We start from the raw sequence: 26,234 nt of genomic DNA, 5'->3' as shown, positions 1-26,234 counted from the left end.
TCCTTCTCTTCCTCCTCCTCCTCCTCCTCCTCTTCCTCTTCCTCTTCCTCTTCCTCTTCCTCTTCCTCTTTCTCCTCCTCCTCCTCCTTTTCCTTCTCCTCCTCCTCCTCAGACGAGGAAATCAACTTTACTTTCTCACTCATTATCTGTTGTTAATTTAACTGACAAACAAAATATCCAATCTCAGCAAAGATATTGTATCACAACGACAAAGTATCCCACTCAAAGAATCTCCTTTTTTTTAGCATTCTCTTTATCTTTTATCATAATGATGGGCCTAATTTCACTGTGAGGAATAATTCTTTTCTTGATGCATGTGACTAAATGTTTTTTTCTCAATTATATTATGTTTGTGAGGATTTCTCTTTTTTAAAGAGCACAAACTGAATAGACCAGATTGATTTTCGAGTATAAAGTTTCAATGGATAAATAAAAGTAGAATGTCCACATTCAGAGAAGTGAGTTCTGAAATACTTATATTCTTCATTACGTGTAATAGAGAGAAAATCTTATTGGTTACTAGTACTCAGCCATCACCACCCAAAAAGCAAAAAAGAGAAAAGAAATAGTACCAGTTTCCAAAAATATTTTTTATTCAGTCCCAATCAAGTAAAATGTATCTAACACATTCATTCGTAGAACTATATACTCATCTCATACATTTAAGGTGGCGTTCGGTTGCTATGACTAATTGTCATGAGACTAGGATTAAGTTGTAGGATTATTTTAGTTGGAGGGGGGAGGCTATGACTAATTATCATGAGACTATCCATCTAGGATTAAGTTGAGGGGGTCAATCTTATGAACCAAACATGATACATGTTTAATCATGAGATTTAGTCTTGCCAACCGAACACCCCCTAAGAAACACCTCTAATAGAGAAGAAACTGACATTCATCAGAACTCATGGCGTTGCCATCATATTTTTTTGGGGGCAAAAATCCAGTTTTTTTGTAATTGTAGACATTAAATTTAAAGATTGTGTCAAAGTTGACTCGATACGATGCATTCGTTCATAGAACTATTTACTCCAAGCTACCTGCTTTTGTGTACATTAACAATCCTACCCCTAATAAAATAGGTTGGGATAAAAGAAAGGGGAAAGAAAATTTTGACAAAGAATAATGTATGTATCAGAACACAAAATATTTCAATCAATTATCACTTCACTCCAACAATCTGCTTTTTCTTTTCTTGATTCATGTGACAAAATATATATACTCAATCATTATGTACTTATTGTGCTTTCAGCATTTCAAAAATTTAAAAGCACAAACTGAATGGATATAAAGTAAGTTTGAAAATAGGAAACAAAAGAATACTACTAAGACTTTAAATAATGGATACATTATGCTTTCAAGTTTTGAACAAATAGATAATAATTCAACCAAAACTAACAATTTATTGGTATCAAGTTAAAATGAGCACCTTAGTTGTTGGTTTCAATCAGTACAATAATCACTTCTTTATGCTACACCACCATGCTCCAAATCCGAACTGATGGAAAGAAAGGCCCAGCCCCGTCCAGCCTAGCCCGGGAACTGAGCTGCTCAGCAGCATTTTACAGGTGAAACAAGATCTATCCTCGCATTCTTGATTACCACTTTTGCAAAGTTGCTTTACACAGAATGACGGGGCAGCTGCACCACTAGAGCATCCGTAGTCATTACAATACGTGGCTGTTTAATAAGAAAAAAGGACAGAAATATTATTTCCCAGATGCACAAACTGATCATGTGAAATAATATAAATAGTGCTTTGGGGGAAAAAAGTTTAATCACAGTAAGAGTGGAATCGAAATCATCGTCTCTTTACAAATATTCGAGTATTAAGGCGCTTAACCATTCCTCAAACGGACAAAATGTTAACTAGTGTTTGTTGGACTAAACCAAGCCCATTCAATAGTATCCTATGAGGATATAAAGTTCATGTCAAAGAAATACCAACAGCCTATTTCGAAAATAAAAGAAGTAGCCAAATGTTGAAGAAAATCCACGAGCACTTCTATCTACATGCAATGTGTCAGTACAAGTACATCAAACACAGCAACTCCTGTACCTATGCATTCTTCAAAACTTCTATCAAAAACATCATTCGGCAATTCAAAAGTAACTCAAATGCAAGAAGCCAATATGAAATATGCATTCTGCAGTTCTTTACTAGAATGACAAATGATTTTTTCCCTGAGATGTTCTTAAATATTTAAAGCAGAATATCTGAAAAATATATAGATATTTTCCTAATATAAGATCCCCACAAGTAAATTGACGCATTTCGTTCAACCAGCAATTATCTTTTGAAAGAATCGCTGGTTTCGTGAGTTCACATCCTTCATACTAAATATTTCACTACTGACAACAACCAACATATGCCAATCAAACAAGACTCACTAGCTATAAGCCCTCTTCATAACTTTCTTAAGCAGATTTCATTCAATTCACCTATTCACAAAACATGGTCACATATGTTTCCAGCTAAACAACATATTGTTAATGATAATTAAGTATACTGGATATCAACAAACTCCCGCGAACCCTCTATAAACAAAAGCCTACAAAAATCCCAATACAACGCCTTGAGCCACTCAGCCACCTCTTCCTACATATTAATTATGAATCAAAAACCGAGTGAATAGTGAGTTCTTTGTAGTATTCAATTCTAGAGTTGGATAGGTAAGAAAATCCTTTTTAACTACTATGTGTTACAACTAAAGTTAGAAATTTTGTGCTCTATTTATACAAAAGCAATGAAAATCCAACAAAAAGCTACTATCAATTATTACCAAGCCAGAAATTCTTCAAATTCTTCAAATTCTTCATTCTCAGCAACATTGCTCCCTCAAGTTTCAGCTCCAACATAGCAACCACCATCAATAAAGGAAGAATGAATGAAACACTCCACTTAGATACAAGTATATGGATTTTTGAAACCAAGTTCAATTTCTTTGATAGCCATTTTGAGCTTTCAAGAGCTGCCTTCTGCTGATTAGCAAGAAAGCCACAATGCAAACTTGCAAAAGCGAAGCAACTCCCACAAACATCAACCCGATTTTCTTCGCCTTATTCGCCTTCCCCTTTCGCGGCGGTGGGCCCAAATCTCCGTTCCTTTTATGAGCTGGGGGCTTCAACGGAGGCGGATGGGGGGACGCCAGCGATACAAGAGACGGCGTCGGTGGTGATTCCGGCTGCTGGGGATTGGGGATTCGTTGCGATTCGACTGCGAATGTGAAGAGAAGAGCGATGGCCAGGATCAAAATCGGTGAATCCATAACAATCGAAGCTTCCGAATTCAACTGTTCTATTAAGCACAGATTTTTTTTCAAATTCCTCTATGAAATTGAATCAACCACCAAAATATGGGTAAAAATCGATCTTTAGCTGGAATTTGGGATTGGAGTGAAGCAGGGTTTCGAATTTTCGGAGAATCAAGTAAAAAATCGGAATGATTCTGGCCCCAAAAACGGAATGATGAGTATAATTCAATTGGTAATATAGGGTTTATGAGAGATTTGGAATTGGGGAACAAATGGATTCTTGAATCAAGGTGAAATTTTGATAAATTTTGGAGAGTGAATTTATGCTGTATTTTTTTAACTATTGCTGCCAGATTGCTTGAACTTTAATCTGGGGACGAGAGTCAACGTTGACTTGACACATGTGTATATTGACTCATTAATTTTAAAATATGTACGTATTGTTTATCTTCTATCAATAATCGAGGAAAAAGGAATAGAAGAAATGGAAAGATTGAAAAATAACTGTTATATTAAGCACAATTTTTTTTTTCAAATTCCTCTACGAAATTGAATCAACCACCAAAATAAGGGTAAAATTCGATCTTTAGCTGGAATTTGGGATTGGAGTGAAGCAGGGTTTCGAATTTTCGGAGAATGAATAAAAAAAATCAGAATGATTTTAGCCCCAAAAACGGAATGGTGAGTACTCCCTCCGTCCCCAATTAAAAGTCATACTTTTTCATTTCAGTCCGTCCCCAATTAAGAGTCACACTTCATTTTTACCATTAATGGTAAGTAGGTCTCACATTCCATTAACTCACTTCACTCACATTTTATTATAAAATCAATATAAAAAAGTGGGTCCCATGTTCCACTAACTTTTTCAACCACCTTTTCTTTACATTTCTTAAAACCCGTGTCCGGTCAAATTGTGACTCTTAATCGAGGACCGAGGGAGTATAATTCAATTTGTAACATAGGGTTTATGAGAGATTTGAAATTGGGGAACAACTTGAATCTACACGTCAAGGTGAAATTATGATAGATTTTGGTGAATGAATTTATGCTTTTTTTTTTTTTTTGCTGTTCTTATTTTCTTGCCATATTGATTATGTTTATGCCTTAATCTTGGGAAGAGTCAACGTTGTCATGACACAGTCACATATGTGTATCTTGACTCAATGACTTTATCTTGTCAAAAAATATAGTAATTGTATCTACAAATACGAATTGGGCCTATCATCAATTCTCTTAGGCTCATGTCCATCTCCTTCCCTCAAGCTCAACTAAGCCCAGTCAAAACTCAATCTTATCTGGATAAGCTAATTATTTTGAGTTTTGAGATTTGACAAATAATATTTAGGAATTAGTGAGGAGCAATATATAATACTAGCAAGTTCTTTTTCCCGGCCCCTCATTGACGGCTAGCTTAGTTTATATAATTAATGAGCTTAAATGGCCAAGCATATGGGCTGATGGGCAAGATTAATTAATTTTATTTGTTGTTTGGCTTAATGGACTTAAATTATTGTTAATAAATGTTTAGTGAATTTATTTTGTTGATGTTGATAAAAATTCATTTTGATTTTTTTTTAATTATTGTTTTTATATGTACTAATAATACTACTTTCTTTCATAGTAGGGGCGTTTCTTTTCTGACACATAGTTTAAGAAGAAAATGTTTATTGTGTTAAATGGAGGCCGAGAAAAGTAAGAGATATGAAAAAGTAAAATTAATATGTAGAGAGAATAAACTAGGAAATGAAAAGTGAATTAATTATCTACCCTATACGGAAATGATTCAACTATAAGGAAACTTTCCAAAATTAAAAAAAATGACTCAACTATGAACAGAGGGAATGCTACTAGAATCTTGAATTTAGATATTTTATTTTTATATGTACATCTTGACATGAGTTTTATGTATTTTTATTTGAATTATAATATTATTGTGGTATGTTTAATGTAGTGGGGTTAATGCGTACTTTAGATACTTTCTCTGTCCCATAGTAGATGTACATCTACTATGTTATTTTGTGTGTTAAATGGCGAGAGAAAATATAATTTTATAATTGATGTGCGGTGGGAAACTTTTTTCTAAAAGGAGAAATGTGACATCTTTTGTGGGACAAACTAAAAAGAAAAGTTTGACATCTACTATGGGACGGAGGGGGAGGGGGTACAATATAGTACTATCATGTATGATTGAACATGCATAAAAATACTACTTCTTCCGTCCTATAGTAGTAGAAGCATTTCTTTTCAGCACGAGATTTTAAAAAAAATATTTTAAATGAGTTAAGTGAAAGGAGAATAAAATAGAAAGTAAAAAAAATAGAGAGACGAAGAGAAAGTAAAGTACTTTTTGCCAAAAAAGAAAATAACTAAGCTATAATAGAAGTATGGAACAATCCAAAAAAGAATACAACTCAGCTAGGTAGATATGAAGGGAGTACAATTAATGATCGAATCTATCATATTCTATAGTGATTTTATCAATTCTTATCCCAACCTTTGAACTTCATCGAATTTGTCTCTAACTTTATTTTATTATTATATCCTTATTTCTCCTGACTCACCAATATAATTCAATGAAAATCTATTCAGCTTTAAGGAAATCACTCCATGCACTTCCGTAACCATGATGAATAATCTAGCCTTGACTTGTTATCATCAAAAACGTAGTCAACGGAACTATTGGAGTACTGTATACATGTGTTGTTTTATATGCAAAGTCTAGTGGAAAGGTTCAGCACACATGATTCAGTTCATTCGGTAACTACCCAATGCACTACTGTAACTTAATACGACGCTCAGTTGAAGCCGGAGATAATACAACTATATATCACAAGGCTACACAAGTTCTAAGAAACCCTAACATCTTAGATGAGACTGAGACAAGTGACAAACACCACACAAACCCTAACAGCCCCAAACCTGGCCTCTACCACGACTCACGAAACCACATACGAACACAGATATGATTAAAAGGTCAACTTCTCTCCGAACTTCTACCGGAGAAGATGATTGCAAAAAGAACTCAAAGAGACATACACACACACACGGAGAGAGAGAGAGAAAATGACGCGTATTGTGCCTTTAAACAATAACAAATGGTCCACTTACGCTTAGTCAATAGTATTAATCCGTCGGTATACACTATATATATGTATCCTTGTTAACATTATGCCGACATGGATCTCATCCAAGTAATCCTATCGTTCATTAAATGTACCATCATCTTCAAAAATCCGACCCTTTTCATCCTAGGTAAAAAATTTGCGAAATGAATCCAGTATAATATATTTATATATATGTATTGATTGTGCTACAAAAACTCAGGCCTCATATGGAGCTTCAAGATCTTGGAGAAGACACTTCTCAGCATATTAATCACGCGCCTCGCCACAGGGAAGATGAAGAACGATCTCCCGGGTTGTGTGGTCGTCGTGAATTCACATGAACTAATAACCATTGTTTACTCGGTCATAGTCACCGCCTATGTAACCGACGTTTACAGGGGCCTCCTGAAACGGTTCGTGATCGTGGTTTTCTCCACAACAGTAAGCATTGTAAGCATAGTTATTATCAAATTAATAGATTTGTTTGTCTTCCTAAGCTTTGTCACACTAATTATTCATGGATTTTTTATGAGTACTATATAGTATATACCATCCTTAATTTGTTTGGCAATCGATATGCTTTGACTAATAATGACTGACGAGTTGAAAACATATGAGTACTTTTGGCTTAAAATATAGTACATCCGAGCAAAACTTTCCAGATTGATGTGAGCTAGGCCAAGATTTCATTTCTTTATTTACCGAATGCACACGTTGAGTGCAGTGTTAGTTTTGCATATGTAATAATAATAATGGCAGGTATTGATAGGCAACTATGTGGAGGATGGAAATGACGATGAAGGGCAGCTTGATTTGCAGTTATTCTTCCCTGTTATGTCGGTAATGGCTTTTACGCAGGCAGTGCTGGCAGTCACGCTGAAAGCATTTCTTGACGATCAGTTTAGGCCGGAGTATTTCGATAATTATGAGAGACGAGAACGCACCAAATTCTGGTGGACTCTGGTCTCCTCCTCGGCTGCCATCTCTGGCCAGGTCGGGCTAACAGGAATTCACTTGAAGGAACTCGCACAAATAATAAGCAATACGATGTTGTATTCCTTGTTTTTATTCTTATTGGGTTTCGAATACTACTACGATGATGGGGAGAAGATCCACAACGTCACTTCGATAGCAAAGGTGAAGCGGCCAGTGAACATGGTGCCGTTGTGGATTTGTTTGTCCATTTTAAGCCTAGTTTACGCTTCTGGAAGCGCATTCTTCTTGTTTGAAGCCATCACACTCGCTGGCCGCGACTATCTCCCCGTCATTCTCTTACTCGACAACGTGGCCAGATTCACGAGGTTCGCAGTCTCAGAGTGGTCCAGCCTCATACTGGAAAAACTCGGAGAGAGAAAGCGATTCAACCCACAGAAGATGGAGCTGCTGAGGATTGGCATTGGAATGTGGTGCTGCGTGCTGTGCTGCAACTTCGCTGTGGGGGTTTCGACACACAGGAAGTACGGCGCAGGTGGCGGGGCCATGAGCGTGTATTTGCTAATTCCGCAATACTTTCTACTTGGACTGATGCTGGGACTCGCTAGAGACGGGTTTCAATCGTTGTAAGAATCTCAGACTGAATCTCAGTTCAAGAAAAACGGGTGGGCTTTGGGTGAACTCGTGAGGGGAGTTGGTTTCTTACTGAGTATACTCTGCGTTTCCATCTTCAGCGGGAGGCGTTTCAGATGGCTCGAGAAGAATATAAGCAGCAGTAGCCTCAACAAGTATTATAGCTTTCTGGCTGTTTTGAGCGTTGGGAACGCTATGTTGTACTGTTGCATTGCGGGTTGGTACCTAGCCTGGCCCTTCCTAGTGAGAAATGGAGATAAAAAGCCTACGGTAACGCACAATCCACAAGCCAAGACGTTCCAAGTGAAAGATGGAGATAAACGGCATAATGTACTGCACACTACAGAAGCCAGGCCGTTGCTAGAGAATGATCGAGATAAACGGCCTAGAGGAGGAGCGGTTAGCAGAATACACACGCGAGAAGGAAGCTCATGGACATGCATCAATAATGAAAAAAAAGATGAAAGGTGATAGTAAATCTATATATGTGATTGATTACTGGCACGATTATATGTTCTGAAACAGCCATAACTTGATTACATCAAAATTCAGATCATTGCTGCTTATATTTTTTTTGTTTCTGTTTTGTCGATGTATTGTTCCGAATAAAAATGTAAATGAATCCCTTGTTTATGTAACGTACTACATTGCATTTTTTTATTTACAGATTTTCCAACAATTTTTCAGAAAGGCAATGGTAAAACGGTGTATAAGCTCGACAGATAAAATAGAGCATATATTTTGTGATAAAGATGCATAACTACGAAGAATAATTTAACGCAGAAACGAAAGAGTCAATTAAATACATGTACTAGTAGTATTGTTTAAATATTACTACTACTTATAACAAAATGATGTTTTGCGCGTTGGATCATGCGTGACTGCAACTTCAAGTTGAAATATCAATACGAGTATAATTAAAGATGCGTCGATAGTTGAAACTTCGACCTCAAAAATTAAATTAAAAAATTGATTCAACCGTCAGTTGATTTTGAAAGTTAAACTACTACGACGATGTATCATATATGATTTTATTTTAAGGTTGATTGAAGTTAAACTACTAGGATATCTGATGATATATAGGGGAGCACTAGGGTGCCCCCTTATTTAGAGTCACAACGTACATCCAATCTGGTGCTGCCATGTGGCACAAAACATGCAATATTTTAAATACAAAAATGCAATCTATTTGTATATGCATTTTCGCAGATTGCATTTTTGTTGTATGTAAATTGCATTTTATAGTGTTGAGTTTTGCATTTTCACATAAATTGCATTTTTTATTGTTAAGTTTTGCATTTTCACATATAAAAATGCAATTCGTCTATATATAAAATGCAATTTAAACAGTCAATATCTAAAATGCAAAACTTAACAATAAAAAATGCAATCTGCATATAACAAAAATGTAATCTGCCGAAATTCATTTATAGCCTCTACAAATGCGTATTGCATTTTTCTGTATACAATATTGCATTTTTCGTGCCATGTGGCAACACGTGGTTGGATGTACGTTGTAACTTTAAATTTAGTTGTTATACTAGTACACCCCTATCTATACATATATAAAAGCGGAGTTCTGGGGATATTTATGGAATTATCAAGGGGAGTTTTGGGGTATTTATGGAATTAAAATTTTTGAGGCTAGAATGATTAGAATAAATTTAATTTTGATAATTAATTTGTATATTGTAACCTCTTTTGTCATCACTTCATGATTTATGGTACCTTAATTTCAAGACCTCTTATGTTGTCTATTTTTCCTATGAAAGGCCTAGAATTGTAGATGAATTATATATCAACAAAAGCATTCTTCATTCTATCTCAATCTCTCAACATTTTATTTTGCATTTCAGGAGCATTGTATTGCTAGATTCTCATAGCTCCATCAAGTACGTCAATGACTAGCTAGTTTAAGATGCTTTTACACGTTAGGAGAATGTCGTTTTATCTTTAGAGATAATATATCAATCTGAGAGCACTAGCTGTGCCGTAATTTGTCTTGCTTTAAGAGGGATCTCCTCGACTTGACTTATAATTCGATTTATGTTATAATTTTCATCGTAATTTTCCTTCCATTTATTATTATTCTTTTTCTTAGATTGTAAAGAGTTAAAAGTAGGGAAAAATTGTAACACTTTAATTTTCTCCATCTTTACACAAATTATTATTTGTGTATCTATACTATCACATACATTATAATTATATTATGTGGTAAATGATGATCACTTGTGATGAATTAATACATTCAAGTATAGATAATATTTGTATGTATATTTGCGTGTACTAATAATGTCAAATGTATGTCTTTGTGACAGAAGACTTATCCAAGTATAATGATAAAATGTATGGGAGTTTTAGGAATATTTACAAAACTGCCATTTAAATTTAAAAATTATAAACTATAATTAAAACTATTTTTTAATTACATTTGTCTTAACTACGGCAGTTTCAAATGTGAGGTTACGAATATTTATTTTCCTCTTTTATATCATTAGAATCTTTATTTCCCTCTTTTATATCATTAGAATAATAAAATAAAATAAACTAGACAACAATAATAGAAAAAATATTATTTGATCGATCTAACGTCATTCTGCCGTTAATTTTATCTTTATTCTACAATCAATACTCATAACATATAAATTAATATAGGAATAAGAAGGTGAAAGAGTCATTGAATCAAAAAGACTTTTAGTATAAAACAAAATGTTTATAAATACTCTTTACAATGACAATTTTTTCAATCAAAATGCAACCTAGCCAAACTAACGTGATGTATTCACAACAAAATTCAATAAATGAAGGAAATATATAAGTAATACTCCCTCCATCCGCCATTAGAAGTCTCATTTGTGGGCGGCACGAGTTTTAAGAAATGTTAAGGAAAGTGGTAGGGATAACGTTTTCTTAGTCGCTTAAGAAGTAGTAAAACAGAGAAGGTATGAATTGCATGCAACAATAAAATGGCCTAGAGAGTAATAAAGCTCATGTATAAGTGTTGAAAAGACACATCATGATTTTCCCTGTCTAAAAGAATTTGCCACATCATGCACACTAACAAACATGTGTTATCAAGTAGATAGAGTTCCATTAACAATTTGAATACCATCATCATCATTCTTCACAGCATTGTGACCAATATTGAAAAGGTTAAGAGAGTTTTGGTCAAAATGAAAAAGTCTGAAATTTCAACATCAATGTAGCAGGCTTCATTCACTTCCGTTTCCCTTTCAACACATGTTATCCTCCACAGTTGTCAGCAATGCTGCAAACAAAAATGAGCATTCAACATAATACCAAGGACCTAACTTTAAAGAAATTAAAATATCAATTCAAATCATATGTAGATCATATTTGATAAGAGGCTCACATATAAACATAGAATAGACCTAATCTCAATCCCAGTTCATGTCTTCAAATAAAGATGTTACACTAGGACCAGATCTGCACAAAATAATAAAAAATTTAGAAAAACATATACAAAACTAAAAAAAAAAAAAAAAAAAGTGGAAAAATACAACCAAGCTTACCTAGTCGAGGAACTTTTAACGACTATATTGTTGAAGGTCCTCACCACGTCCAAAAGTAACTCAGGGGACATACGCATAATCTCATGATGGTTGCTACGATTGCTACGTTGGCCTTTTACATTCATCTGTTAGTGAACATGTTCATAATCTTCAAAATTAACATTAAAATACCAAAAATATAGAATATAGTAATAATTATATAAATGGTACATACATGTACGGTGCAATTCCTCGAAAATTTCAATTGATCAATCGAAAGTCGGTATGAATTAGGGCTGTAATTCAATACCGTGGTCAACTGTTGACTGCCGTTTTGAGCCATTTGAATCCAATTATGATCATTAAAAAAGTGTTGATAAGAACGCCATTTTAGATCCTCAAAAATCAGCCGAAAGCAAAATAGCATAAAACAATATACGTCACGATCATTCCAAATAATTGGAAGCCTCATGCTCCAATTTCTTTCAATGGACATAACACCAAAGTTGGGTGATAGACTACAAAAAGAAAGTTAGTGTTAAGGAAATTATTTGATAAGAAATATTAGAATAATTCTGTAAAAAATTAAGTATTACCCAATACCCAGTTGGTCCAAACAGACTCGACACTCCTTCACAAGTCGAGGAAGCTTTGTTGCTCCAGCAAACGGATATAGGAAAAAACCATTTCATCAACTGTATAAGATGTCGGATGTCTTGTATTTGATGAGTTATGAGATTTTGACTTTGTAGTAAACACAAATTTGGGTGGTCCATCATGTTGAACAGTACATCCTGAGAAGGATCGTCCCCTTTGCCCTTTACAGCAACACCATCCAATAGATTCTCATGATATAACTTGTTCCAATGTATAACTCGAAGTCCAACAATGACAGGACCAAAGATTGTTCTAAAATCATCTTTTATGTCATCCCACCAAAGTGAGTTATCACTTCCCCTATGATAATGTGCAATCGCTCTCTGCTTCTTATTTCTATTCCATGTAGTGCCTAGTAGTTTCGTTAATAAAAAGTCATGCAAATTGAAACTAATTTCTTACGCCAAAGCATAATCATTTAAATCATCATAGAGCTTATACTTCAAAGTTTCTGAATCTTTGATAGAGCTGAAATCATTTTGAATGTTATACCAATCTAGATTTTTTCTAAAAACAGTGGACATGACACAATTTGAAGACCTAAATGCATGTTTAGAGGTCATGCAAGTTTGGCCCAAGTAGAAAGACGTGTCAGGAGGATTGTTGATTACTTCGTAATGGATTATTGGGCTGCAATTAATTGGCCGTATACCCTTTTTGTGATCTGACCTCGGAGGCTCCATTGAGTATATGCTGAAAATGGATTGTAAAATAACAACAAAAAATATGTAATCATGTTGTAAGATTAGTCATGTTCAAATCAACCAACACATATGAAATTCATTAGCAAACTAAGTGCACAAATCCACTTGTCTGCATTCTATAACAAAACACTAAAATGATCTAATTATCATCTCCATTAAGTACAATAGACATTGTTTGGTGTGCCTATTTATGTTTCAACATATGAGGACCACAAAAGCAATGTATGTTAGGACGTGTTTCATGTATAGTTCTAGTAATTTTGTTTACTCAAATTTCTCTATTTTGCTTGAACAAAAATTATGGTGGCTCTAAAATAATTTATAGAGAGGAAAATTCAGACTATAATGCAAATGAATTATGGTTGATTTCAGATTGAAGTTCTAGATTCAAATATACATAGAACATTAATTAGCAAGGTAACTATTTTTAGGGATAACGTTTTCTTAGTCGCTTAAGAAGTAGTAAAACAGAGAAGGTATGAATTGCATGCAACAATAAAATGGCCTAGAGAGTAATAAAGCTCATGTATAAGTGTTGAAAAGACACATCATGATTTTCCCTGTCTAAAAGAATTTGCCACATCATGCACACTAACAAACATGTGTTATCAAGTAGATAGAGTTCCATTAACAATTTGAATACCATCATCATCATTCTTCACAGCATTGTGACCAATATTGAAAAGGTTAAGAGAGTTTTGGTCAAAATGAAAAAGTCTGAAATTTCAACATCAATGTAGCAGGCTTCATTCACTTCCGTTTCCCTTTCAACACATGTTATCCTCCACAGTTGTCAGCAATGCTGCAAACAAAAATGAGCATTCAACATAATACCAAGGACCTAACTTTAAAGAAATTAAAATATCAATTCAAATCATATGTAGATCATATTTGATAAGAGGCTCACATATAAACATAGAATAGACCTAATCTCAATCCCAGTTCATGTCTTCAAATAAAGATGTTACACTAGGACCAGATCTGCACAAAATAATAAAAAATTTAGAAAAACATATACAAAACTAAAAAAAAAAAAAAAAAAAAAAAAAAAAAAAAAAAAAAAAAGTGGAAAAATACAACCAAGCTTACCTAGTCGAGGAACTTTTAACGACTATATTGTTGAAGGTCCTCACCTGAATTGCATGCAACAATAAAATGGCCTAGAGAGTAATAAAGCTCATGTATAAGTGTTGAAAAGACACATCATGATTTTCCCTGTCTAAAAGAATTTGCCACATCATGCACACTAACAAACATGTGTTATCAAGTAGATAGAGTTCCATTAACAATTTGAATACCATCATCATCATTCTTCACAGCATTGTGACCAATATTGAAAAGGTTAAGAGAGTTTTGGTCAAAATGAAAAAGTCTGAAATTTCAACATCAATGTAGCAGGCTTCATTCACTTCCGTTTCCCTTTCAACACATGTTATCCTCCACAGTTGTCAGCAATGCTGCAAACAAAAATGAGCATTCAACATAATACCAAGGACCTAACTTTAAAGAAATTAAAATATCAATTCAAATCATATGTAGATCATATTTGATAAGGGGCTCACATATAAACATAGAATAGACCTAATCTCAATCCCAGTTCATGTCTTCAAATAAAGATGTTACACTAGGACCAGATCTGCACAAAATAATAAAAAATTTAGAAAAACATATACAAAACTAAAAAAAAAGTGGAAAAAAAAGTGGAAAAAAAAAAGTGAAAAAAAGTGGCTCTAAAATAATTTATAGAGAGGAAAATTCAGACTATAATGCAAATGAATTATGGTTGATTTCAGATTGAAGTTCTAGATTCAAATATACATAGAACATTAATTAGCAAGGTAACTATTGTGCAACAGAAAAAACTTCAAAAGCCTTAATTAGTTAGTAGGATAGGTAATCTTTTTTATGATTCAAGACAAGAGAACGATGAGATGCTAACCTGTGAAAGAGAAGGCAAAGAACAACAATGGCGCGATATCCCTTTGCCCGAAAGAGAGCGCACACAAATAAAGAGATTGAATGTCTTTCGAACTCAAATGGAGAGAGGTGAGGAGAAGGATACCAACAGCTGCATCAGAGAGAGATTTAGTTACACGTAAAATACCTAAGATAATGAAAACTAAGAGTATTATAACTTTTTATTAAGGTTGTGCACACACATCAAACTTTACATCCCTATCAAATCTATAGAAAATATATAAATATTGGCAATTTAGCAAATTAGATAATGAATGATAAGATAAAATACTAATTATATACAAACATTTTTATTCTGGTTGTGCTCTAATATTTATTAGTGAAGTAGTTGGGAATCTGTTATAGGTAAAAAGAACTATTATATGGAGTGAAAAACAAAAAATAACTAATGAAAATAAACACAGAAGCAATCCTCTTAACGAGGCAGTGGTCACAAAATTTGATACAAAATTACACAGACTAATTGATAAAGACTGCAAATTTCATTGGCTAGGAATAATAATTGAATAACAAAAGATAAACTAAATCTAAAAGGTTACTGCTACTGCCCATAACAAATTCAAATAAAAAAAATTCCCTAGCAATTGATTACAATTCATCCTTGTGAACTTGCCACTTTTAATTATCGAATTAGAAACGATATCTCTAAATAATAATAAGGATTAATATGTAATATCTTAAAATTTTTGCAGTAGCTACCCACTTATGGTATTTACCCTAAATTTGGTGTTGTTTTATTAAGACCATCTCCAACCATACACCAAAAATGAGTTTTGGTGTAGAAATCTTATCCAACCATACCCTAACTCAAACTCATTTTTTGTGTTTTTTGTGAAACAACACCAAATATGGTGTTACTGCAAAAATTTTGTGAGACAAAAACTCAAAAATGGTGTAAATTTTGAATTTGGTGTAAATGGTTGGAGTAAAACTACTTTTTGGTGTAACATATACTCAAAAATGGGGTTAGATTGGTGTAAATGATTGGAGATGGCATAAGGTACTGAAATCACACCTTTCAATTTGGAAATTGCCGCGAATTATACGGCGGCGATGACGGAGGTTGCAGGTGGTGGTTTGCTGGGGTTTAAGGAAATAATGAAGAAGTGATAAAGGCTGGGGTTTGAGGAAATGGTGAAGAAGTGATAAAGGGAAAAATTGACAAATGAATATTGGAGACTGAAATTGTTGTGGGCAAAACGCAAAAAGTAATTCATCAAACGGCAGTTGACTGTTTAGAGGTACTACTTGTTGGATTATTTGATTCACAAAATATAGGAACACTCAACAAGGATGAAATATGGAGGATAAGTATTTGTAAAGCGGCCGGGGCAAATACGACTATAATCGATTGCCTTCGCTTGCCCTTTTCGCCACCAACCCCCCTTGTACCTTTGCACTTCCCGTTATTTTTTTTGTTTTGAACACCCTTTTCCCCCATTGTTTTTCGACCACCAATGTGCCCAAATAAATTCTTTTTCTATGCATTGATTTCCTCTCCTTTGAATTTTCCCATTTCCTATCTTGAAAGATTGCATAACAAGGGATGACCCAAAAAAAAACAAATAAGATTCACATTTTCCTCTCCTCCTAATTTCCCAAGGTACTTTATATCATTCTTTGATTCTTTTGGCCTTCGGACCTTGAGATGATGTTGGTGAATCGCTCTTCTACTTCCGTGCTTCTTCTTTTGATCGGAAATATCGGCGAGCTTTTTTTTACCTCCCAGCTCCATGTTTGTTTTTTCCAAACACCCATAACTTATGATCACCTTCTTTGGTGGGTTATAAATTTGCCCATTTCGATCTCCATACCCCAAAATCACTTTTCACCTTTGTCATCAAGTTATTGGACTTGGGAAATGGCTGAATAGCAAAAACTCGGGGCAAGGGGGCAAACAACCCAGCTTCTTCAAACTTTAAAACATTTTTGGTTGGCATCGATTAAGAATCCCGCCGTTGCGCGCTTCCCCCCAAAAAATTTATAAGCCCCCTTTCATCTCTTCCGCCATATCAAGAATTGTTCGTTTTTCCCTTTTCAAAAACCCATTCGGTTGAGGGTATATGGAGGAGTAAGCGGTAAATATTCCATGCTCCTTTCAAAACTTTTTAAGGGCGGGTGTAACCGCCATTGGTAAACAGAACTTTAATATAGGCCCTCGTATCTCCAAAATTTTTAACTTTTGAAAAAATCAAACACTTGATTTCCTTTTAAGAAATAAACCCAAATCTTTAAAAAATCATCAATAAGTAAAAATTTGGGGAAATCCATTAGAAAGGGAACCGAGAGTGTATAAACGATCTCCAAAGGGGGTTTTTCCCCTCTCATTTCTTTAAAACTTGGTTTGATGTTTTCCCTAGCTCCTTAAAAAACTTCGGATGATCAATATACCAAACCTTTTACTATATTCTTTGTGAAAGCTTTAAGCCACCAAAATTGGATGTCCAAACGAAAAGCCATAACCACGATTTATCTTTAACAATAATTATCACTTAACATATCATGTTTCCCTTAAAACAAATAATCTTTTTTGGGCATCTTCACACAGCACCAAATTACCACAGATCTTGATAGTAAAGGGGGAAATTTTTGACAATAACATCAAATCCTTTCTCCGAATTTAAAGCTAAAATATTACTTTTTTATGGGAACAATAATAGAGTCATATATAAAACCATGATTTTCATTTTTCCCTTTAAACAAGATGTTACCTTTTTTTGAACAACAACTTTTGGGAAAACTCCAAAAATCACGTCCCCAAAAATGTCTCTTTTTCACGAAGAGTTCTTTTTTCCCGATTGTGATTGCTTGTCCGTGTCCCATAGATAGGATCGAGTGGCTCTAGATACCAAATTTGTTGGATTATTTGATTGAGTGGCTCTAGATACCAAATTTATTGGATTATTTGATTCACAAAATATAGCAACACTCAACAAGAATGAAATATGGAGGATAAATATTTGTAGACTTCTCACAGAAGGATTACAAATACACACAAACAAAAGTGCTTCAGCACTACAAAGATTTCTTCTCTCTTTCTCTCTATGAGCTACGGCTCTTTCCTCCTAACTCTCACTCACAATTCTAACTTGATTGATTATTACATTGAACTGCTACTACCCATATTTATAGAGATTCAAAGATGGATAAACTAGTCAACTATTGCTAGCTACAATACACATCAACATAACGTGGCTTCATTAGCTTAATTAGGAAGAAAACAAATGTAATCCACTAATTCCACCGCCTAATAGATGTTAATGAGGTAGATAGGTTGTGGCATCCTCATGACCAAGGATTACACCACTATGATAAGGTGGTGATGCAGCACCTTCATCACCATTCCTTAAATGTGAAGAAATTGAGTTTACTAATTTCAACACTACTGTAATAATGCAAAAAAAATCGAAACTTAATCCTGGAAATTGGCACCAATAATTTTTAAGATACTTTTAAAGTTTGAAGAAAATACTATGCCGTTGATTATACTCTCTCACCTTAAAATTACAAATTTTGGTAAGTATTAATATAAAATTGATGAAATAGTAAGAGAGAGAGAAATACTAGTAATTAAAAGAATACGTAGTATTAATGAATAGTAGAATATGCAGAAGGGTAATATATGATGAAAAAGTTTTCAAAAATTTAACGGTCAACTTGATTTGATTAATGAATTAATTATTAATATATAGACTAAAACATAGACTAATAGCATATGACATGCACACGACATGGAAAAATTAATTTTGAATTATGAAGCAATTCATTCGATTCAATCGCAACGTATTAATTTTTATTTTGCTCTTTCTCGACCCATCTCTGACTAGATATATCGTATTGATAGTGCATGGATGTTGGCGTTAAAAACGACATCAACCAATCTAGAATCGAATGATATCGTAAATAAAACTGCTCTTTTATATTTAGCATATATGGCAGTATTTTCTATATCAAAACTAATCAGATAAAGTATTGTTGTAAATTGAAAGAAATAAATGTAAGTAATAAACATGATATTTATTAATAACTCACACATACAATGGCTTGAGTACAGTACTTGAAGAAAGCGAAAAAAAAAAGGACTTTATAAATTCAATCGACAGACGATAGTGCATAAGACTATAGAATACCAACAATAATTAAATTAAATCCAGTTCAATGACAATCTAGAATATTAAATTAGAAATCCAAAATACTACTACTTTTAGTATCTAAAAGCAAAATTCATTTTCAAACATTCCACTATTATAATGTAGCAATTAGTATTGTTTTCCCCAACTAAGTCTTCTAAACTAAAAATCGGCCCTTTGGAGTACAAAAATTTGGCAAAAATCGCCCCAATTGATTAATTGATGTCACCTCTTAAACTTTCATTTCGGTCTATTTTTATGGTAATTTCTCTCATATTTTTCCTCAATTTCCATTCCTACTTTTCTTTAAAAAGCAGTACCCCGTCCCATATTTGCACTTTTTTATCTTAGCAGCATAAATTTGAATATAAATAATTAATGTAATTAAATTAGAAGTTTAGGACCATTCACTTTGCCTTTCTTTAAATATTATTTATATTTTGTGTGAGCGTGTAGGAACACATTTTAGTTATACAAAATCAAAATAAAGAGATTAATTTTGTTAGATACACAAATTGATACTCTGTAATAATAATCACTGTTCCCAATCCAATGGTAATAATACATCAAAAATGATCATTTCTGACAAAACACATAAACACACGATTCAATCATTCTATTTGTGGCAAACACCAATCTACTTAAACAGAATCTGGTCCCAAGTAAAACCTTTCTAAAATGTTTTTCAATTTCACAAGTCAACCTAGAGTAAAAAAAAAACCTAATGCAAATTATTATTAATGATCATTATATTTTTATGTGTAATTAACTATAAATGTAATACTAAGTCTCAATAATTCAATCGATCAGCATACTATACAACAAAAATAAGAAAATGTGGTCATTCTTTCTTGATATATTTTGCATATTTTGGTTTAGAGACCTTTCATTCTTGGCAAGGTATGTTTCCTGATTTGTATTCAAATTGGAACAATAAGAGACATAACAGCATATGAGACAAAAGAACTCCCATAAAGTTTAAGCATCTTTAATTATAAACACATTTATTTCGTATTAGTACTAAATAATAAACCCAAAATAGCTATTCTTTTTTACTTCATAGTATTGCTGCTCTATTGAGACACATATACATATATTTATAAGAATAGAGATAATCTGTAGAGAAATGATAGTATGTTCTTAGGTGAGCACTACATGACAACATTATATATCAGCATAGCTTTTGGGATATAAATTAAAATTTGACCACTAGTATTAAATTTCATTAAGAGCCACTCTTCACTCTCCAGCCTTTGACATAAAGAAGCTTGATTTGGTAAATCATTGTCATTAAATTTTAATATAGATGGATGTAACCAAATATTATTGAGAGAATACACGAGACAAAAATTGTAGAAAATAGACTTCTATATTGTTCTGCACACATACATGGCTCCTAATTTGATTTTGTGGCTATTGTTGTTATTTGAAAAATAATGATGCACTCTTCAAAATCATTGACAGCAGCATACGTAGTATTCTCCAAAGTAATGATAAATAAAATTTCATTAGCTACATGAAATAATGATTTAACCAAATCTAACCAACTTTTTCTGCTATTGGCCCTAAAGTAATTTATTAATATTGGTAAGATTATTGTTTTACTCAGAGTTAGAGAAGATGTACGTAATAATTTTGAACAGTTAAGATTTTGCTATTTTATTTCCATCTTTAAGTTGAAATCATATGAATATAAAGTTTCGAAAATAGTTTGGCTGGAGTTTCAATATATGTTTATCGAAGCAAGCAACTAATGGGATTTGTGATCAAATGAAATGCTACATTCAATCTTGAAGTGCCCTTCAAATAAGTTCGAAAGACTTTACTTATTTATTCATTTATAAATTACTATTAAATACTACTAGAAAATAAAGTAAAATTCATAGTTAAAGTTAAACGAACTACAATTTCTCACCAATACATGTATTAATAATAACTCGTATCCTTCGATACCATTGATATGTGATGGATTTCTTCTATTTATCCTTGCATACTCGGTAAACAAATATTATAGAAAGGCAAAATAAGCATCGATATGTTGAGAGTCAATCGAATGAATTGCTTCATATTTCAAAATTAATTTTTACCATGTTGTGTGTAATGTCATGCTATTTATATGTGACTAGTAATTTATTGTATCTTTTTACATATTTTTTGTGATATTGCTATAATAGCAAGATCACTGTCCGCATGCTGCTGATTATCCTTATTTTAATTTGTCATCCATGCTTTTTATTTCTAAAGAGCTTATCGCACAAAATTTCGTATTTATAAAATTTTGTGCGTCTTTTGGTTGTGGCTTTGAGAACTTCGTCTGTGTACCTTCAATTGTTCGCCGTCACCAAAATAGCCAGATTGTTATTTTACTACCATGAAGTTAGAGATGTACAGAAAACAAGTTGAAGCAAAATAGAAAATCGTTTAGGGAGATTTTTCCCTACCGGTTTGGAGTTAGACTTCGACTTGTTGCTGCTATTGTTTGAGACTAGAGATTTTTCCTTCTGCTGTTTTTTGGGTCGTCAAATGAATACTTGAGAGTTGCTTTTGTGAGTATGTATTCTACCATTGGAATTCTTGAAGAGGATAGCCGACTCATTTAGGGTCGTCTAATGCAATCGACACAAACTTCCCACATCCACTATACAAGAAAGGCTACTGAATACTTTAGAGTTGCTTTTGTGAGTATGTTTTCTACCATTGGAATTCTTAGAGTTGAATGATGAAATCATAAAACAGAGGTTCTTGATGTCGAATGCCTTAAGGTGACTGAAAAGGTTCACTAGCACACTTTATCAGGTTATTTTCTCGGACCCTTTAACTGAAAAGGCGACAAGCACACCCTCAGCCATCTCCCATCTCTCAGAAGCTGCATATATATCGATAGAAGCATATAGTGATGAGGAAGCTCAGTTATGAACTCCAACACTTTTTCTGTCATATAAGTATCAGAGTTGGTTCTACATGCTCCCAGCAGCGACCCAAGGATCGCGTCATTTGGCTCCATATATAGGCATCCTCAAGCCTCCCTGCTCGTCCCAGAAGATCAACGAGACACCCATAATGCTTCACACTGTGTTTCACTCTGTATCTCTCCATCTTTGAGAATGACCACAATCCCTCTTCGACTAAACCTCCATGAGCACACCCTGATAGAGCAGAAAGGAATGTGATCTCATCGGGTCTCATGCTCGACTCCTCCACTCCATGGCCTTCCAAGCATGGGCGGACACAGTAAGGGAGAGGGGAGGGCTTAAGCCCTCACCCAATTTTTTGTTTTTGTTTTTTTCTACTGTAATTTTAATTAAAAATTTCAAAAAATACGTTTAGCCCTTCCCAAATTGACGTTGTTGAAGAGTAAAATATCGAAATTTGAAGGTAAAAAAGGGCTGAATTGAATTTAGAAATCAAAAGTTGCGGAGGTGAAGTGAAGAAACAATGGCTGCATAGTTTTTAGAGAAGAAGACTCCACTTTTTGAAATGGATTAAACAATAGTATTATATTAGCACCTAAAAATGTCCTATTATTGAGTACACGTATTATTTTCTTCTCAAAATGAAATTTTTATTTGGGGAGTGAGTATACACAAAAATTCTAAATTGCCAACCAATTAACAATTTCAAAGAATGAATATTGACCAATTCAATAAGTAGTTTACGTTATTATTATAAGTTTTGTTACTCTTATTCTTTAATAATTGATTTTTGCGTGTTTAATTGAAGATTTAAGGTGGGGAGATTAGAGATATTTTAATTGGACTTTCAGTTTAGTTATAATTTGTGCATAAATTCAATTTACAGTTGTCGGTTTGATTGGATAGATAATATTCAATTTTCTATTTTTTTTTTCTCGTCAGTATTATTAAATTATGCAATTTTTTTTTTTTTTATCATTCTTAATTATCATTCGAGGATAAGAAAAAGAATGTGTAAATATGAATTGTTTCATTCTTTTAATTAGGTATTTGCCAATTATTTTCTTGCAATAAAAAAAAATATCTATGCATTTTCATAGATTTATAATTGTGATATGCTATTACTTCAAAAAATATATAAAAAGTTAACAATTTTTTTGGAACCAGATTCTACTTTTTAGTATGCACTGTCTATTTATTAAATTAATAAAAAATAAAGTGAAATATATATAAGTAATTTTAAAATAGAAAAGTGCAAACAAAAGTATTTTCTTAAATAACATATATACATATTACTGTATGAAATACTCGTTCCGTCTCTCATTATATGTCCCAATATTTTTTTTTGGTTTGTCCCTTATTAATTGTATCATTTGACTTTTACTACTTTTATTAATGGATTTCAAATTCAACTAACTAATTTCTCTCCCATACCACTAAAATTTTTACCTCACCTTACTTTATATTTCTTAAAATCGGTAACGGATCAAAGTGTGACATATATTGGTGAACGAATGGAGTATATATAATGGAGCCCCTACTGAAAAAAATTCATGCGTCCGCCACTGCTTCCAAGTTGCATAGTTCTTTGCCAATGCCTCCTCAAACACCAGCCTAGCATTTCCTAGATCTCCACATTTTGCATAAATGTCGACCAACGAGGTAACAACGAACTCATTCAACTCAATCCTGCTTTTAAGAAGCCTCTCATGAATCTCTCTGCCAATATCCAACATCCCTGCTTGAGCAACACTTACAAGAGTGACCTCATCCGGTTCAAAAAGGTCTTCTTACATCCTCGTAAAAGCATCCATCACTTCACTAAACATCCCATTATGTTCATATCCAGAAATCAACGAATTCCAAATCACCAAATTCATCAAACTCATCACGTACCCTCCAATCATCGCATTTCAAGAGATTAAATTTCTATCAGGCATTTCGTCGAACTAGGATCAAAATCGGTGAATCCATAACAATCGAAGCTTCCGAATTCAACTGTTATATTAAGCACAGATTTTTTTTCAAATTCCTCTATGAAATTGAATCAACCACCAAAATATGGGTAAAAATCGATCTTTAGCTGGAATTTGGGATTGGAGTGAAGCAGGGTTTCGAATTTTCGGAGAATCAAGTAAAAAATCAGAATGATTTTGGCCCCAAAAACGGAATGATGAGTATAATTCAATTGGTAATATAGGGTTTATGAGAGATTTGGAATTGGGGAACAAATGAATTCTTGAATCTACACATCAAGGTGAAATTAGTATAGATTTTGGAGAGTGAAATTATACATTGACTTTATCTTGACACATTGACTTTATCTTGTCAAAATATTTAGAATAATATGTGGGAATCGAGCCTAGGGGTGGGTCGATACGATATATCGTATCAAAAACTTTGTATCGTGTATCGTATCGAAAAGAATTTCATATCGTTATCATATCGAAAGTTTCGATATATAGCGATATATCGAAATTTTCGATATATATCGTATTTTCGATATAAAACGATATATCGCGATATAAGGAAATTCATATCGTTATCGTATCGAAAACTTACGATACGATATCGTATCGTATCGAAAATTACGATATATAGAAAATTTGATAATTTTTTGATATTTTTCAATACGATACGAGTGATATATCATTTTTTCGGTATTTTTCCCCCGCCCTAATCGAGCCTGTCATTATTTAATGTTTTTAAAAGCATCGTTTATTTCTCTTAAACAATGACCATTTTTATTACTTGTTGATTGAACTTTTACGTGTATAGAATTTGACTGAATTTTATTAAAAAGCACTTTTATGTGTTTATAGGGGAAAAAGCACTTTATAGTTTTGACAATATTTATTAGTACTTGATTCAACTTTTACGTATATATAGAGGAGAATAGTAAACAAATTTATTTATAGTTGACAATTTCACTTTAGAATAACTCTTAAGCAAATGAAATGCCACGTTCGAACTTAATACTATATGGCTTCCCTTAGAGCATCTCCAATGGTACATAGGCCAGCAATAAGTCAGCAATAGGCTAGCCATTCTCTCCCCTGCCACGTCAGCAACACTAAAAATTCTACCTGCCACATCAGATTTAGGCCAGCCATAGGCCAAAGCAATAAAAATAATTCAAAATATACTACATTTACGGAATTAAAATTACGATTAAAATACGGAATTAAATTTACGAGACATATACGGGAAAATTAATCCATTCCATTAAAAAAAAGTACAAAGATTTTTAAAAAAAAGTACATGATTTTTTTTTAAACAAAAAGGGCTTCCACACACGAGTCCCGCCACTCTCTACTCCTCATCGCCGTCGTCGTCGCCGCCGTCCTCGCCGTCGCCGTCGCCGCGCCGCCGCCTCCACCCGTGGTATCTGAGCCCACGTCGGAACCCGCTAGCCGTGCCCTCGCGATTTCCAAATCAACCCGCATGCTCTCGAGCATCGAGTGAAGAAACATCTTCTCCGTGGGGTTAGTGGCGGTCCTCCAATCTTGGAAGACCTTGTACATCTGATCCCGCGTATGGTTACGCGAATGGAGAGTGTACTCGAGTGGGGCGGGTGGGAGGGCGGAGGACTGGACCTCGCGGGGCGATAGGGGGGATCCGCCCCTCGCAGCCCGTTGCGCCCGCTTCTGTCCAACCGGGCGGGGGCGACCGGCAAATGAAGGAGGGGATGGAAACTCCTCGGCATCCGGGGGGAGATCGTGGGATCCGCCTCGAAGTCCTTCAGCCAACAAAAAGCACTCCCGGAAGGTGAACTCCTTGTACGTCCCCGCCAAGGGGAACTGACTCTCGGCTATCCTCCGGGCGTCGTCCTCATTCCGCCCACTACTGAGCTGACGGAGGGCGTTGGCGTACAAATTACGTTAAAACGGCCCCACCGCGGCCCTGATGCGCTCCCACCCTTCCGGACCTCCTCCCAGCGCTGAAGTCCTTCCCCGTGCGAGCAGTGCCTCCTATAGGCCAGCTCTGATCTTCGCCCACATGTTGACGACCCACCGGTTGTTCGCAACCGGCGGATCGTCGCACACCTCCAACCACCCCCTGGCCACCCCGGCGTACTCATCCTCCTCCGTCCACTTCCTCCGGCCGTGGGGTGTCGTCAACAGCGGGCTGCGACGACTCGCCGACCGCCTTGGCCTTCCCCCTCCGTCTTCTTCTTCGGCGCGGCCCGCCTCGCTGGGGAACGGGAGTATCCGGATCATGGAGATCGATCCCCATATCATGCAATGACGAGAAGGTCATCGCCAGTGAACTGCGTCTCCGACTGGGGTCGACGTGGGAGACGAAGCCGTCAAAAAATCAAGCGAGGACGATATCACAAGTGTCCCACTCCCGGTGACCCACGCATCCGGGATGCATACCGTCTTTGCATCCCCCCACCATCATGCCACATCATCCGG

The 26,234-nt window shown here is 34.6% G+C and overlaps 1 protein-coding gene, 3 long non-coding RNA genes and 1 pseudogene across 5 annotated transcripts; all 5 read right to left on the bottom strand.

Moving 5' to 3' along the window:
- Positions 1-17: 17 nt before the first annotated feature.
- On the bottom strand, positions 18-2,940 carry LOC125204845. Of its 2 annotated transcripts, XR_007173652.1 has the most exons (3): positions 2,784-2,940; positions 1,430-1,680; positions 18-161 (listed from the first exon to the last, which is right to left on the bottom strand). XR_007173652.1 is itself a non-coding variant. In XM_048103590.1 (2 exons), exons 1-2 carry the CDS (start codon positions 2,869-2,871, stop codon positions 1,460-1,462), a joined length of 309 nt encoding a protein of 102 aa, XP_047959547.1. In that variant the 5' UTR covers positions 2,872-2,940; the 3' UTR covers positions 1,327-1,459. The 2 variants fall into 2 exon arrangements, 1 of the variants encoding a protein (XP_047959547.1); XM_048103590.1 differs by lacking the exon at positions 18-161 and having other exon boundaries at positions 1,327-1,680.
- Positions 2,941-10,891: 7,951 nt separating this feature from the next.
- On the bottom strand, positions 10,892-11,423 carry LOC125203501. Its single transcript, XR_007173382.1, has 2 exons — positions 11,298-11,423; positions 10,892-11,192 (listed from the first exon to the last, which is right to left on the bottom strand). It is a non-coding gene; the product is annotated as an uncharacterized LOC125203501 (long non-coding RNA).
- Positions 11,424-13,298: 1,875 nt separating this feature from the next.
- On the bottom strand, positions 13,299-13,828 carry LOC125203407. The gene is made up of 2 exons (XR_007173361.1): positions 13,705-13,828; positions 13,299-13,599 (listed from the first exon to the last, which is right to left on the bottom strand). It is a non-coding gene; the product is annotated as an uncharacterized LOC125203407 (long non-coding RNA).
- Positions 13,829-13,953: 125 nt separating this feature from the next.
- LOC125203189 lies at positions 13,954-16,080 on the bottom strand. The gene is made up of 4 exons (XR_007173307.1): positions 15,790-16,080; positions 14,737-14,865; positions 14,360-14,433; positions 13,954-14,254 (listed from the first exon to the last, which is right to left on the bottom strand). It is a non-coding gene; the product is annotated as an uncharacterized LOC125203189 (long non-coding RNA).
- Positions 16,081-21,510: 5,430 nt separating this feature from the next.
- On the bottom strand, positions 21,511-23,723 carry LOC125206547 (annotated as a pseudogene).
- Between the last annotated feature and the right edge of the window lie 2,511 nt (positions 23,724-26,234).

The sequence above is a fragment of the Salvia hispanica genome, chromosome 2, assembly GCF_023119035.1.
Source record: "Salvia hispanica cultivar TCC Black 2014 chromosome 2, UniMelb_Shisp_WGS_1.0, whole genome shotgun sequence".
Lineage (NCBI taxonomy): Eukaryota > Viridiplantae > Streptophyta > Magnoliopsida > Lamiales > Lamiaceae > Salvia > Salvia hispanica.
This window is presented reverse-complemented; position numbering and strand designations above follow the sequence as displayed.